Source organism: Thunnus thynnus, chromosome 14 (assembly GCF_963924715.1).
Source record: "Thunnus thynnus chromosome 14, fThuThy2.1, whole genome shotgun sequence".
NCBI lineage: Eukaryota > Metazoa > Chordata > Actinopteri > Scombriformes > Scombridae > Thunnus > Thunnus thynnus.
The window spans coordinates 27,021,823-27,036,325 of NC_089530.1; the positions used below are offsets into that span (position 1 = coordinate 27,021,823).

The 14,503-nt window shown below is 41.6% G+C and overlaps 1 protein-coding gene across 2 annotated transcripts in view; it reads left to right on the forward strand.

Annotated features, from left to right (window-relative positions):
• meis1b (Meis homeobox 1 b) overlaps positions 1 to 14,503 on the forward strand; it is an 84,290-nt gene that overhangs the window by 52,643 nt on the left and 17,144 nt on the right. For both annotated transcript variants that reach the window (XM_067610751.1, XM_067610752.1), the window contains exon 9: positions 6,567 to 6,643. In XM_067610751.1, the coding sequence (XP_067466852.1) occupies positions 6,567 to 6,643 (77 nt within the window). The remainder of the gene's footprint in view (positions 1 to 6,566; positions 6,644 to 14,503) is intronic.

Sequence of the window (14,503 nt, forward strand, 5' to 3'; positions counted from 1 at the left end):
CTGAGTCAGGGGGTGTTTATTTTGCTCAGACTTTGCAGAGGGCACTCTGAAACTCTCATCCTGTAGTTGGTTCATATTGAGTCTCTCAAAAGATCTGTTTTTGCTCTGTTTTGTTATTTTGCATTGGAGCAGCCCGAATCAGAGGAAATTAGGTTAGGGGTGCTTTGTTTTTTTTCTGTTGTTGTTTTGTTCGCTCTCACTCCCTTTTCTTTTTTTCTTTAATCCCCCCTTTCTCCCAGAGCCAGGTTTGTTGCTGGGTCCCTGCTCCCTAATGAAGTCAAAGGGATGTCAGTCGATGCCACCTACACAGAAAGGAATTTGAAATGGCGTAGCTCTCACAGTGCAGCGTGAACACACACAGAGGATGAAACTTCCACTGAATGAGCAAGAAATTTTGGAAATTGGAAGCTTGTTGTATGAGATACAGCAGGCTTACAGATTGGAACGCTTGTTTTAAAGTCTGCACATGCTCAGGGTTCTGGGCATTTGTTGTTAGCATAACAATGTGCTTGCCTCCCCAAATATTTAAGGTAATCTCATACACGTCTGGCAGGAGCAAGGCTACACTTCCAGTAAACTGTGTGTTCCTGACTGTGTGTGTCAATGCGTGTGTAAGAGAGTTCGGTATGATGCCCTTCTAGCCAAAAAGGCCCCCGGATTAGCCGTCAGGCATTCCTGATGGGCAGCTCGGTTTCCAAGGAGATTTGACCTGGGAACAGTGAGGGGAAGAGACCTGGCCAAGTCAACGTTGTTCACTTTTACCTCAACTGCCATGCCCCAGTCAACAACCATGAATGTTAGTGTTTGCTATAGCTTGTACAGTGTTTCAGGTAGTTGTTGCTTACAGTGTCAGGACAGTTAAGTCTCTGTTTTAAGTGTGCTAAATAAAAATAATTAACCCAAAGTATCTTATTAATAATGGAAAACTATACGAAAGAAAGTTGTTGCACATTAACAAATTGTTTACTGAGATTCATTGCATTTTCTGGCATCCGTTGCCTTGTGGCAAATCCCAACCATCTGGCAGTAAAGTAAGCTAACTCAAAACACCATTGACCCATGTCTGTTATCCACAGATTGTGCAGTGTCATGGCCTCTTTTTGAGGAACATCACATGACTGTGACAACATATGATTTCCTCTCTCTTATTCCTCTCTCCATCCTGTTTCATGGTTGCTGTTTTATAAAGGTAATGTGGCGTGTCAAGCCTTTTTTAATGGGATGCGCACAGGCTTGGGAAGCGTGGCTTTAAATAGAAATATATGCAACGATAACACCATAACACTAATGGCTAAGGAAGGAGAGGGATGGAGTAGACTGTGGCTGTACTGAATTGGTTGCCAAGGATGGAGTCACACACATAAAGATGGAGATGTATTAGTAAAATGCAGGTTTTCATTTAAAATGCAGTGTATATGTATTTTGAAATATTTAAACAATTTCTCAATTCATTCTACTGAAATGTGTGTGTTCACTAGTCAAATACTGCAAAACTGTGAGGTGTGTAAAGGTTTTTCCAAAGTGAATTTCACTATTAAGTGTTTTTTTTTTTTTTAATATCAAAAGTCAAATTGAAAGTAAAAAGTATTTTGAGCAGTGAGGAGAGACAGCTGGAAAGAAAGAGAGAGAAGGAGAGAGATGGTTTTGCTGAGGAGGCAAGATGAAGAGAAGGGAGAACAGCAGCAAGATAAAAGAAGTATCTGAAATAGCCCTCCCCTCGTGGTGAACTGGAGCATCCCCGACAAAAGTGTGACTCAGGCTCTTGTTCTTTCTGGCTTTTTTCTTTTCCTTCTTCCTTTTATTGCTACAAGGAGGCTAAGACGAGGCTTTACACAGTGTAACCGTTTCAAAAATAAGAATTAGGGAGCTATGACCCTTAGGAAGTTCATTTCTTCTTTGGCTATAAAATTTTTTGGTGAGTTATGGCCCTTCAAATGAGATTAAGATTTTGGTAGGACAGTTTGTCCCGTAAAGGTCAAAGGTTCAATTTGCACAATAGCCGTGTGTCTCGACAAAGTGACCTTGAGCATGGCACCAAGCAAATAGCCGCTCCCATATTGGAAGCCACTCTAGTTTCAGGTTTCTCAAGCATAAATAGAAATGCAGAAAATCAGTCTCTCATGTGAGGTCTGTAACTCAAAATTTAAAGTAAGATTTCTAATTACTGTCTTGATATTTTATCCACACAAAGAGAGCGTATTCTCCCATCATCTAAACCTGATAAAGCTTTATTCCAAGCGATTTTTAGTTGTTTTATTGGGCTGCCTGGAATAGTTTTCTCCTGGGTTAGACATGGGACAGAGGGAGTAAAGAGGGGTCTTGCAGAATATTTATGCTCTTATCTCTTTGTTAAACCCCTGGGGCTCCAGATATCCATTTCCATGTCTCCTCCCCTGCCTCCTTCTTCCTTCTCCCTCTCTCTCCCTCTTTTCTCCCTCTATCTATCCCTCTCTTGTTCTTGTCTGAGGGGTCAGAGAGGAAGGCGGTCAGACAGGGAGGGGATGTTACTGATGCTCTGTTACTCACCCACACACACACACACACACACACACACACACACACACACAGACACACACATGACCATGCACGGCTGAACTTACTCGAAGCCCCAGCAAGCTCAGTGGTTCAAACGAGAACAAACACACACATAAACACACAGTCTCATGTCCGTGCACAGACAAACTTGCTAATATGAACACACGCAAAGAAAAGATTCGACTCAAATGGTCACATATAAGACAACAGACATTCATGCGCACTCCCACGCATGCACACTCACACACACGCACACGCACACACACACACACACACACACACACACTTGGATTGATAAGACTCGCAGAAGAGAGAGAAGCAAAACCACACACCCCTCCTGGCACCCACATGCTCAGCAGAGAGCAGCGAGCAGGGTGGAAATTCTCATGAAAGGAGTTGTATATTTGGAGAAGACATATCATTAAGATAGGCGGAGGGAAGAGGGAAGGGAGGGAAGGATGCGCAGAAACTTTCCATCTGCTCTTTTAAAGAACATGTTATTGCTTTTCTCACTAAAGGCCTTTCTCTCTCTCTCTCTCTCTCTCTCTGTCTCAACCCGCTGAATCACAGCCAAAGGCCGTTAAAAGACCAGAATCACTCACAGACAATATTAAAACTGGGCGACTTGTTGCTGAGCGAGAGGCTAAATCACAGTGTTTTGACAGATAGGAGCTAATTTGGCGGTTTAGAAAGAAGGAGGACGAAAACAGTTTTGATGTACTGGCTCTCTGGCACTCTTCCACTACGTGTGTATCATTTTGTATGTGAAAACTCCGGTGCATGTAGCACTTTTAAGGTTGTAATCAGGGCAGTATGCAGTGGTGAGAGATGTTTTCAGATCCTTTACTTGAGTTAAAGTAGCAGTAACACAATGTAAAGATACTTTTTATGTACTGCAAGTCCTGCCAGCACAATTTTACTCAAGTAAAAGTATCAGCAAAATACTACTAAAAAGTGTACAAAAGTAAAAGTACTGCATCAGAATGGAGCCTGCCAGTTTTATATTATTATATATTAGACTGTTATTACTGATGCAATTTATGCTTAAGCAGCATTTTCATGTTGTAGCTGGAACTCATTTTAACAAGTTTATACACTGTTGGGTCATTTAATCTGTGACATAATCATATTATAAGGACAAGAACCTCAAAGCGTAAATAAACTCAGTTACCTTCCACCACTGGCAGGATGTCTGTTGTAGAGAGTACACTCATGCCAGCATGCATATTTTTCTCCTAGTGCTACTGTCTGAGATTGAGATTGCGTGCGTGTCTGTCTGTGTGTGACTAGTTGTGTATATCTTTCTGTCTGCGTCTGTGTACTGGGAAGCTAGAGGGAGGGAAGCATTGAAACAGGGTGTATTTGTGCTGTATTGTGGCCCCTGGCGTGGCCGCAGCCCCCCGATATCACGAGGCAGACACTCCTGCTTCCACAGATCTACGACGTGTAGAATGGACACATTTGTCTCTTCATCCTCAATCATCTTTGTTTGTTGAGAAGAAAGACTTAAAAGACATGTTACTCACATGATTAGCTTTAATGCATCAGGAGTGTATGTGTGTGTGTGTGTGTGTGTGTGTCTGTGTGTGTGGTGCCTATATGTAAAGTGCAATATCAAGACATCAGATGACTCAAGCCCTAAAGAATAATGTTTTCTCACTTTCAACACACACACAGACAGGCGAGTGGCTCCACAGATTTTCAGTTATTTTAATGCTGATATTATCTGATCCGTCTACAGTATGGAAGATACTCGCACGCGCACACACACACACACACACACACACATAAAGGCACATAAAAATGGAGTGGACACAAATTTGGCCGGAGGCGACAATGCATTTATAACTTAGCGCATGAAATTAGCCTCCTTGTGTTCCCATTCCCCACAACCAATCACATGGACAAGGAACGGCTGGGAAAAAATCAGTCTCCTCTCTTTCTCTCTGCCGGGTCGTCCCAGCCTTAAACACAATCATGTTCATTATGCACTGAAAAAACTGTAATGAAAAAATGAAAATGCTGGCGCCACACTGATTTTGCACGTCTGATTGACTATTAAGTGTGTGTGTTCTTGTTGGACATACAGTATATATTATACAGTAGTCATATGTATACCGTTGTTCACTGTAAGAGGATATGTGTAGCCCAAAACACACATTTAGCCGCTCCCTTATTTTGTTGTGGATTTGCAAGTTTTATGTAATAAAATTTTTAAAAAAACGAAGATGAAGTTTTGGTAATGTTTTAAATTTCTGCATATGGCAACTGCTATAAGTAACCACTTCAGTTGTGCTCTTTTTCTATTTTAAAGAAAGTAAAAGTTACCTAAAACATTTTCTTTTTTAAATTCATTGTTTGAAATGATGCAGAGAATATATAGCGAATTTTCTAATGTATTTATTTTATTTCACTCTACTGGTTAGTAAATAATTTGCACCCTAGGCTGGCAAAAATAAGACTTTTGCAGAATGGATCATTTAGTAATATTTTATGATCCTCCTTATTTATGTATCTGTTCTTTCTTTCCTAAATGTATACATACCGTTTTTGAATCTACATATTTCTCCAGTTTGTGCAGTCCCTTCAACAATCTACCCTCTCCCTCGCTCCCCTTCTCCTCCCTCTTCTCCTCCTCTTTTATGGCCTGCCTATGGTGTTCAGCACAGTCCATGTCTTGTCTCCGTCATGAACAGCACATTGTCCTCCACGAACAAGACTCTGTGCAACTGTGATACCCCCCCTCTCTAATATAAATCAACACAGTCCCCGAGTTCACATTTATCCAATTTATTCATTCTATATATTTAAACAGGTGGCTCGACTTTAACTGTTCTCAGCTGGCTTCTGGAGGGGGGGGGGGGGTAGTCAGTCAGTCAGTCAGTCAGTAGTTTTATTTAAAGACTGGGACTTGAAGTCAGTTTGGGTTGTCTTTCCAGCAATTGAACTGATGTTTATCATGCATTCATGTGTCATATTTATGAGTCTTTACATAAACAAAAGATAGTCTCAGAGTGAGGTGAAATAAGTTATCTTACAGCAGTTCAAAACATCTCGTTTAAACAAATTCTTCCCAAAATGACAGCCTCTAATGTCAAGATGATAAGGCTTGATTAAAAAATGTTGAGAGTTAAGACAGGATTTAAAAAAAAAAAAAGAAAAAAAGAAAAAAGAAAGTTGAATTATTTTTGTGTGAAAATGTTTTTACATTGAAGGGACTTAATATTGTTTCACCCTCCCGCTGGCAGATATTTTCATATTTAAGATTTAAAGAATCAAAATGACATTAAATGACAATGTGTGACTTTGGGGGAAATTCATACTCCTGTGTTAACTGGTACTCAAAAAGATGAAACCTCGAAGGCTTTCTGTACTTTCTTACCATCACTGCAGTTAAACAGCAGAAATGACTCTAGCGAAGTGGCAAACTTAACAGAGTCATGTTATTGTATCAACTGCAATAAGGATAAAAGCAACCAGCAGCAATAAAGACAAGAGATTTTACATTCTGTTGTCTGTATTCCATCAGGTCAACGTTACATATTCCCCGTTCTCTGATTACATATGCAGAGGGGTGAAAGGGGGGCCGTCGACGTGAATATATTTGTGTAAGAGGCTGCCTAATTACCAGAGCTGGTTCTCCACTTCACTTAACTTTCTAATTGGCTTGCCTTTTTGGCTGCCATTAATTACAAGATTTCATATTCCATTAATGATCGAGGGAGAGAGGCACGTTAGCGTGCACGTACTCACACATAGTATTTACAGTATACATCCAGATAGACATGCACACACAGACACATACTGACACCTACGCACCAATGAACATGAGCACACGTCTCATTTTCTACCTCTCATTATGCAGTATGGCTCTGTGTGTGTTTCTGAGTGTGTATAAACTGTGCAAATCAAACCCCTTTTTTCAAGCAAGGGGCTTGAAAGAAGAAACAAGAAGTTTCTTGAAACAAGAGGCTTCATTAAACAATCCATGGTCAGCCTTTTTTCATACATTTTGTCTTTCTCTCCTGCAGCATCCCTACCCGTCAGAAGAACAGAAGAAACAGCTGGCGCAAGACACAGGCCTCACCATCCTACAAGTGAACAACTGGTAAGTCATTTCAGAGTTTACATGCAGTCGATTTCAGGGGTTTGCTCCCCCAGGCTATCCCAGTTCTTAATGATTGGAATTAATGCCTCCACTCCACCCCTTTTTTCACACACACACACACACACACACACACCACTTACTGAATCATCCTCACCTAGATCAATCCATCTAAAGAGATATGGCCTGGAGTGATTTTCCAAACCAACAGCCTAACTCAGCCCAAACATGAGCATCCATGTTAATTAAGAGTCAAACTACCATCTGAAAACATCCAATAAAATCATCCAACATGCACAAGTTATACAAGAATGATTACTGGAAAAGTGGTAGCTCTGAGACTAATTATAGGGTTTTTACTTTGACTGACTTATTTTGGGTTTTCTGGCTTTTTCTACCATTATCTTTCACTGTGATTAACATTTGTTTTAATCAGCTGGTGAACATCTCATTTAACATTTATTCTCTCTTGATAAAACATTAACATTTATTCCCAGTTTATGCACCATATTATTATTGAAACCAGCTTTTTTTCAGTGATAGTTTGACACACACTGTAGTTATTTCTACAGATGACAACAACAAATTTATATTCCAAATAATATTTGAAAAGATTGCAACACTGTAAACTTAAATTAAGAAACAAAAAAGTGATTTTTGTCTTTATAGCAGCAGCCGCTTATTATCCTCTGATCATTATTCTATTAAAATCATTTTATTGGGTGTCCACTGACCATATATCATTTTATACATTACTATTTAGTACTTCTTCATGATGCATTTAGCATTTTAAGTTGTCCTTGTTAGGAAGGAGCTTAGCTTAGAAGTGCACCGCCTGATTGCTAACCTGCCTTTGCAAATTAATGCCCTGTAAGTGCCAACTAGCCTGTTAATTGGGCACAAGCATGACTTGCTGGGGCCATAAAATAAGGCTGCTAACTAGCCGTTTTAACCTTAGGTTGCACTGTAAAAGGTAGAAAGGGGCCCTATGTCCTTGTGCGGCTAGTCTTATCAGAGAGATGGCTATCAGCACATGCTTAGTGTTATTAGCCATGTCTAATTAAAGGGGCTGGAGTCTGGGTAACTGAGGCAGGGCCCAGGCAGAGGGTGTTTGATCTGAGCGGCCCTTAAAATAATCCTTGAAAGTATCAGTCAGTTGCTAGGTACGAGCATGAAAGTGGAGACTGCAGAAAGGCAAAGAGCAGCAGAAGGAGAGAGAGATAGAGAGAGAGAGAGAGAGAGAGTTAAAGAGCCAAACGGAGTGAAAAATAGATGAAGAGAGAAAGATAAGGAGAGAGGGAGAGAAAGAGATGAGACATGATAAATCCCCATTACCAGCAGTCTAATGATGTTAACATTATTCCCAGCCATTGTTCAATCTGAGACCTCAGAGACAGACGTTAGATTAGGGTATGGTGTATCAGTCTATGGAGAATTCATTTTATACCGGGCCAAAAACAATACACACACACACACACACACACACACACACACACACACACACACATACGGACACATACGCACACACACACACACACTGGGCCTCCTGACCAGAGGGAATCCTGTAGAGGTTATCAAATCACGTGACCCCTCCTGAAATCCATTGGGGATCAATTCCTACAGCTGAGATAAAGCCAAGCTGTGTGTATCTGTGTGTGTGTGTGTGTGTGTGTGTATGTGTGTGTGTGAGAGAGAGAGAGTCAGACAGAGAGTCACATGAACAGTAGCTTGGTCACTTAAGGCTGACTGTGTGCTCTCATTTTGTTTGTTATTTTTATTGGTAGGGGGATAGCAACACACCCTGAAGGTGTGTGTGCGTGTATGTATTTGTGCAAGACCAACACACACTGTGTAAATCGTGGGAGGTTAATCTCGGTTTGTGGAAGATGTGTGTGTGTGTGTGTGTGTATGAGTGTGTAAGAGAGGGGAACCGGGGGTGGTTAATCTAAGGGGTATTAGCTGTTAAACCCTGCATGCTGGGATCCCGCTGCCCCCTCACATTTTGTTGTATTCAAGTGTGTGTGTACATGTGTGTGTGTTTGTGTTTGTGTGTGTATGTGTGTGTGTGTGTGCGCACGCTTGTCCACAGGCGTATTTCCATGCACGGTTCTTTGAGCGAGCGAGCAGTACATTGTAGCATGGAAGCTTGATCGAGTGGGAAAACAATATAGTGAAAAGACACAGGGTGACAGAGAGATAAAGACAAAGAAATGGAGAGAAAGATAGAATGAAGAGAAGGAGAGGAAGAGAAGAAGATAGTGGAGAGGTAAAGAGAAGACAACAGAGGAGAAAGAAAGAGGAAAAAGACAATCACAGAGAGAGAGAAAGAGAGAGAGGTTACGTTAGGGGAACTGCCATTTCGCAGGCATGTTGTTGTGCTGGTTGGGAAGCCCTGTCATTGGGTGTCTCCATAGCAACCCCTGGTGATGTTACCTCCTGACCCACTGATTTGGTGAAGTCAATTTCCCTAGCTGTGATTCTGTTTGTCAGTGCTGTTGAAGAACACACACACACAAACACAAATGCGTGTATGTCTAAATTCTCCGTGTTGCACACACACACACACACATACAGTACGCGCACATACACACATTTTTATCAAGCATTCACTTGCACCAAATCAGGTCTACAACTGTGAAATCAAGCCAAAGAGGACTTCAGAAAGCATAAAACACTTAGTGGGAGTCTGTTTCACGGTCATACGCGGGTGATCGGTGTTGGGTTCATGTTGAATGGCCGCAGATGAACTGTGGGTCATCCATGTATGTTGTCCCAGCAGATGATGAAAAACACGGACGACTGACAAATAAAATGCACAGTCCGATCCTCACGTCACATGTTTGAGTGCAGAACATTAAGAACTGTCTTATAGTGTACACACATCTCTTTATACACATGTGCAATGTGCTTTTCTTCACATAATACGCATACACCCACCTACTGCCTGTCTCTCTCTTTCTCTTTCTCTCTTTCTCTCTCTCTCTCTCTCTCTCTCTCTCTCATGCACTCACGCACTCACGCACACCATAGATGTGTTAACACACATGTTGGTGTGTATTATTGATGAGCGAGCACGCGGTAGGGCTCAGCAGATTAAATAAAAATGCTAAAGGCCGGCAAGGGGCGCAGATCACTCATGAATTATTGGCAGAAATACGCTGCACCAGGGAATCTCAATTTGAATGGAGAAAGTAAGTGTGTGTGTGTGTGTGTGTGTGCTGTAATGCATGTGGCACATTTACAAAGCAAAATCATATACAGAAGTTTAGACACATACTGTACACACCCAAATGTAAATACGACACATCCCTACATAGTGGCCTAAACAGTATATACTGTACACACACATTATGCAAAGTCACACTTCCTAGACAAGAGTATTTACACACAGTGTACGACACCTATACAGCAGGCACACACAGATAAGTCACCACATGACACAAACAAACACGCAATTAAATGTCTGACAATGGTTTTTAATGATAGGCACACAGTAGATCTTTTTAACAGCACACATTTTGACTGGTTATAGCAGGAAAAAGCACAGGTGGAACTGATCACGTTAAAGATGGTCCAGTTCCATTCAGGCGTCCAAGGAAGCTGAATCATCACCAGGGTCATGAATTTGGAAAAAAACTAAATGGGATTCAGCCCCCCTGTTAATGTAATCAATGGCACCTGTGCTTTTCCTGCTTCGACATGTCATAATATCTGCTGTTACACATGCAACATAGTGTACATGCCAAAGATATCTTGATGGATTCATTTTCATTAAACTGGGATACAAATGTAAAATGTCAAATCCAAAGTCATAAATTAAATACACAGAGAAAAAGACTATTTTACTGATCACATTTTGAAGACACCAAGTAGTCAAGAGACATGTGGTTTTTTTAACTGTTAACACCTCATTATGGTTTGCTGTCAAAAAAAACAACAACAAAAACACAATTTGTTTGTTGCAATGCAAACCAAACCACTAATACTGTACGTCCAGTTCAGAAACAAGTGAAACTCTGGACCTCAGAGAGTTTATGAGGGATAAACTTGGCTTTATTTTTGCAAAATCAGTGACATTTTACAACATTTTAATTTTATTTCATCCAACTGGGATATTGTCACACATTGGCTGTAATAGAAGCGGTTTCAAGCAGCTTGAAGCAGATCAAACCAGTCTTACTGCTATTTGTAGATGAGAGGCAAAACCGTAATTGAACATTCCACATTGTGTGTAAAATGAATATATAGGTCAGTAAAGAAGGAAGTGAAGAGGTCATCAGATCAGGTTGTTCCAGATTTAGGTCTATCAATGCTGAAAGTGTCCTTGAGCAATACAACTCTCTGCCTCCTCACACGTTGTAAACCACTCTGAACACGAGCAGAAGCCGAAAGCTCAAAGTGTAATATATAAAATGTCTTTCTTTCTCTCTCTCCTTTCTCCTTCTCTGATTATAGTCAGTATCTCTGCTAAGTTCTCCTAACGCTCCGGTGATGTAAAAATCGATGGCGAGGTCATCAGGTTTCCCTTGTTGGCTGCCCCTCCCCTTCCTGCCTGCAATTTAATAATGCCCCTTTAAAGGCAGTGTTTAAGCCCTGCCGAGCGATTGTTTTGTCAATAAGACCTCCTTTTACGAACGTCTTAAAAGCATAGACAGGGAGAGAGCGAGGGAGAGAGAAGGAGAGAGAGAGAGAGAGAGAGAGAGGGGTAGTATTTAAGAGGGAAGAGTGGACGGAGGTGGAGGCTACTTAGGAAGGAGCAGCGTGGCACGTACATACACCGCTTATCGGGTTTCTGAAAGGACGAGCAGAGGGAGAGCAGAGGAGAGGAAGAGGTGAGGGGAAGGGGACGGAGAGCAAGTGAGAGGGGGAGGAAAGAGAGACTGGCGAGGGGGTGAGAGAAAAAACAACACGGATCGAGAAGAAGAATATACCGACTGTTGGTTTCCTTTTAAGTTAATTGCAATTGTGTATAGACAGTTTGACAAATTTGCACATGCAATGAACATGCTAATGAAGCAAACAGAATCAAAATTGCGGGATAGTTCTTTATTTGGGTTGTCCAAAGAGGTTTGAAACAAAACCCCCCTGGTTAGACAAACTTATTTGAAAGAGGAAACAAAATCAAACTGTAAAGTCATTACCCAGACTGTCCTTACAGTTTACAGACTAAAACCCTGCTTCAACTTTGACCGTACTTGTCATAGTTGTGTATGTGTAGTTTCTCTGTTCAACGAATCATTACCGACATCTTGTGTGCACTCGCTTTCGGTTTTACTGCCAGTTAAAGAAGTTTTCAGATAATTTGGTTAAACTAGTGGTTTGTTTATCTAATTTCCTGATTGGAGTCTGACAAAACTGCAGAGTACAATCCTATTACGAACAACAGAAATGACTATGAAACTATAAAAATAGGACTCAAGTTGTAATAAACCAGACTTTAAATAATATGAGAGAAAGACAAACAGGTTAAGTGAGATGAGTTGCATGGTTCAGTATGTTGACAGGCTGGAGAGACAGAGAGAGAGAGATGCTGGAACTTGTTCACAGAAAGACATCTGAGGTGTGTGTGTGTGTGTGTGTGTGTGTGTGTGTGTGTGTTTTGGAATTAGCAGGCCCAGTTTCAGACTGTGCCCTGAAGCTTGGTTCATACACTGCAGCTCTGTCAAGTTGCTTCAGCCTGAAACTCCCTGACATTACAGCAAATACCACACACACACACACACACACACACACACACACAGAAACACGCATTCACACACACACAAACATGAACTCACACTTCACACTAGTTATGACCTCACCCTCAGATTTCAACACTGAGTTAAAATGTGAGAATCATTTCAAAAACAATATTTTCTTCTCCCAGTTTGAAGTGTGTTGCTACCAATAGCCTTTTACAGGAATCTCTAGCTTGTGCAGACACGACTCTGTCTTTACTGTATTATGTCAACAGAAATACGTGTAGCCGTGTGTGCGTGCGTATGCTTATACACATATAGGTGTCCATGTGCAAAGACACTGTGAACTGAACACCACCACTCCTCCCCCTCCCTCCATCTTACTCTCTCTGTTTCTCTTACATCACAGCACGCCGCCCGAGGCCAAACCTGCATTTCTCTTCACTCGCCTCTCTCTCTCTCTCTCTGTCTTTTTTATTCCCTCTTCTTTTTGCCCCGCTCCTCTCCCTCGCTTTTCAACCTCCTTTTGTAGTAGGAGAAGGGTGAGGGGGGGTGGGGGGGGGGTCCAAAACATGAAAGGCGGCAGAACGTGAATGCCAGGGTCTGTGTTGAAGCACACATGGCCGCTGTCGCCCTCGCCGCCATCAGTCAGTTGTTGTTCTCACGCTGATGTTTTCTTGTGTTGATCAAACGCTGTTGAGAGGTGAATCAGCAGGGATATGGAGCAAGTGTTTTGTGCCAAAATTAAATATCTAGGAAAAAATAGGACACCTACTCCCACAATTAACAGGCAGACAACTGACATTGATTTCATGCAATTAACATAAGTGATGGTTCTATGTCGAGGATTTGTAGAAAGCATAAAATGATGAGGCTAACAGACTGTTTCTGCTGGCACTGATGCACATGTGGTGACTGTTAGCTGCCACTGACAATCCAATCCTAAAGATTTATCCATTATTTCTTAAAGTCTTAGTGAATCTGATATATATTGATATACTAATCTTTGAGTAGAACAAGCTAATATTTTAATGTGTGCATGCAAATCTATGGAAAACAAAAAATCCACTTTTTGAATATAGGTATTATCCTCTTTTCCTCTCTTCCTCTTCTTGGCGTTTGCTGACTCTTAAGTGTCGACTGCCTAAAACTGCCTTTGCTAGTTTCTGGGCATTCTGAGGGAACCCCATAGTGATGGCTGCTGTGAGCCAGCGGGGGGAAGTGACACGCACAGAGACAGGATATGACACGGGCAGTATGGGGGGATTTAGGTCAACCACTGTGTGTTTGCCACAGTCCGCACTGCAAGCCCTGTCAGCAATAATGGCTCTGTGTGACATTGTGGTCATCTGTGTGTGTGTGTGTGTGTGTGTGTGTGTGTGTGTAAACTGAGATTTTTTACTTTTTAGTGGCTACATTTCTGTTTTTATTTGTGAACATGCTGGACAGAAATACACACTGTATGTATTTACATGCAAATACATATGCAAAAAAAACAAACAACAGCAACCAAAACCTAAACAGATGTGCACAGTGAATGCAGAAACGCACAGGCTCTACTACTGACAGAGTTTCTATACGTGCACACACACACACACACACACACACACACACACACACACACAGAGCAGCACAGAGTCACTCAGTTGTACACACAGTCACACAGGCGCACATACATTTCGATCCAAACCCAAAGGCTAAAGGACACAGTCTCTGTCCAATGCTGTGTTTGTGGAGTGGGCAGCAAAGGACAGCCATGTTGTTACTGGGTAAAGCCAGGCTTCAAGCCATACCCTCCCTCTGGCATTGATGGATGACTGGCAAACGGAGTCCAAGACTCTCTGAATGTGTGTGAAGGGAAGCAGGAACAAAGATAAAGAGAGTAACAGAAGTCACATGTGACAGCTACTCACTCCCTTCTGATGTCTTATTCTGTGTCTTTATTTTTTTTTTTTAAATTCATCTTCATCTCTGTCTCTTGTTTTCTCAACTCATTTTTCTGTCTGTTTCTCACCCCCCCTTTCTCGCCTCCCTCTCTCCCACCCTCTGTTTATATTTTGCCTTTTGGCAAGTCCTATTTAGAAGTCTGTGAATGTTGCAAAGCCAGCCTAGTCAGAGCCAATGAGTTCATGTATGGTTTTCAAATGGCCAACATTTCATTTCTGTAACTCTGAGAGGCACCTGG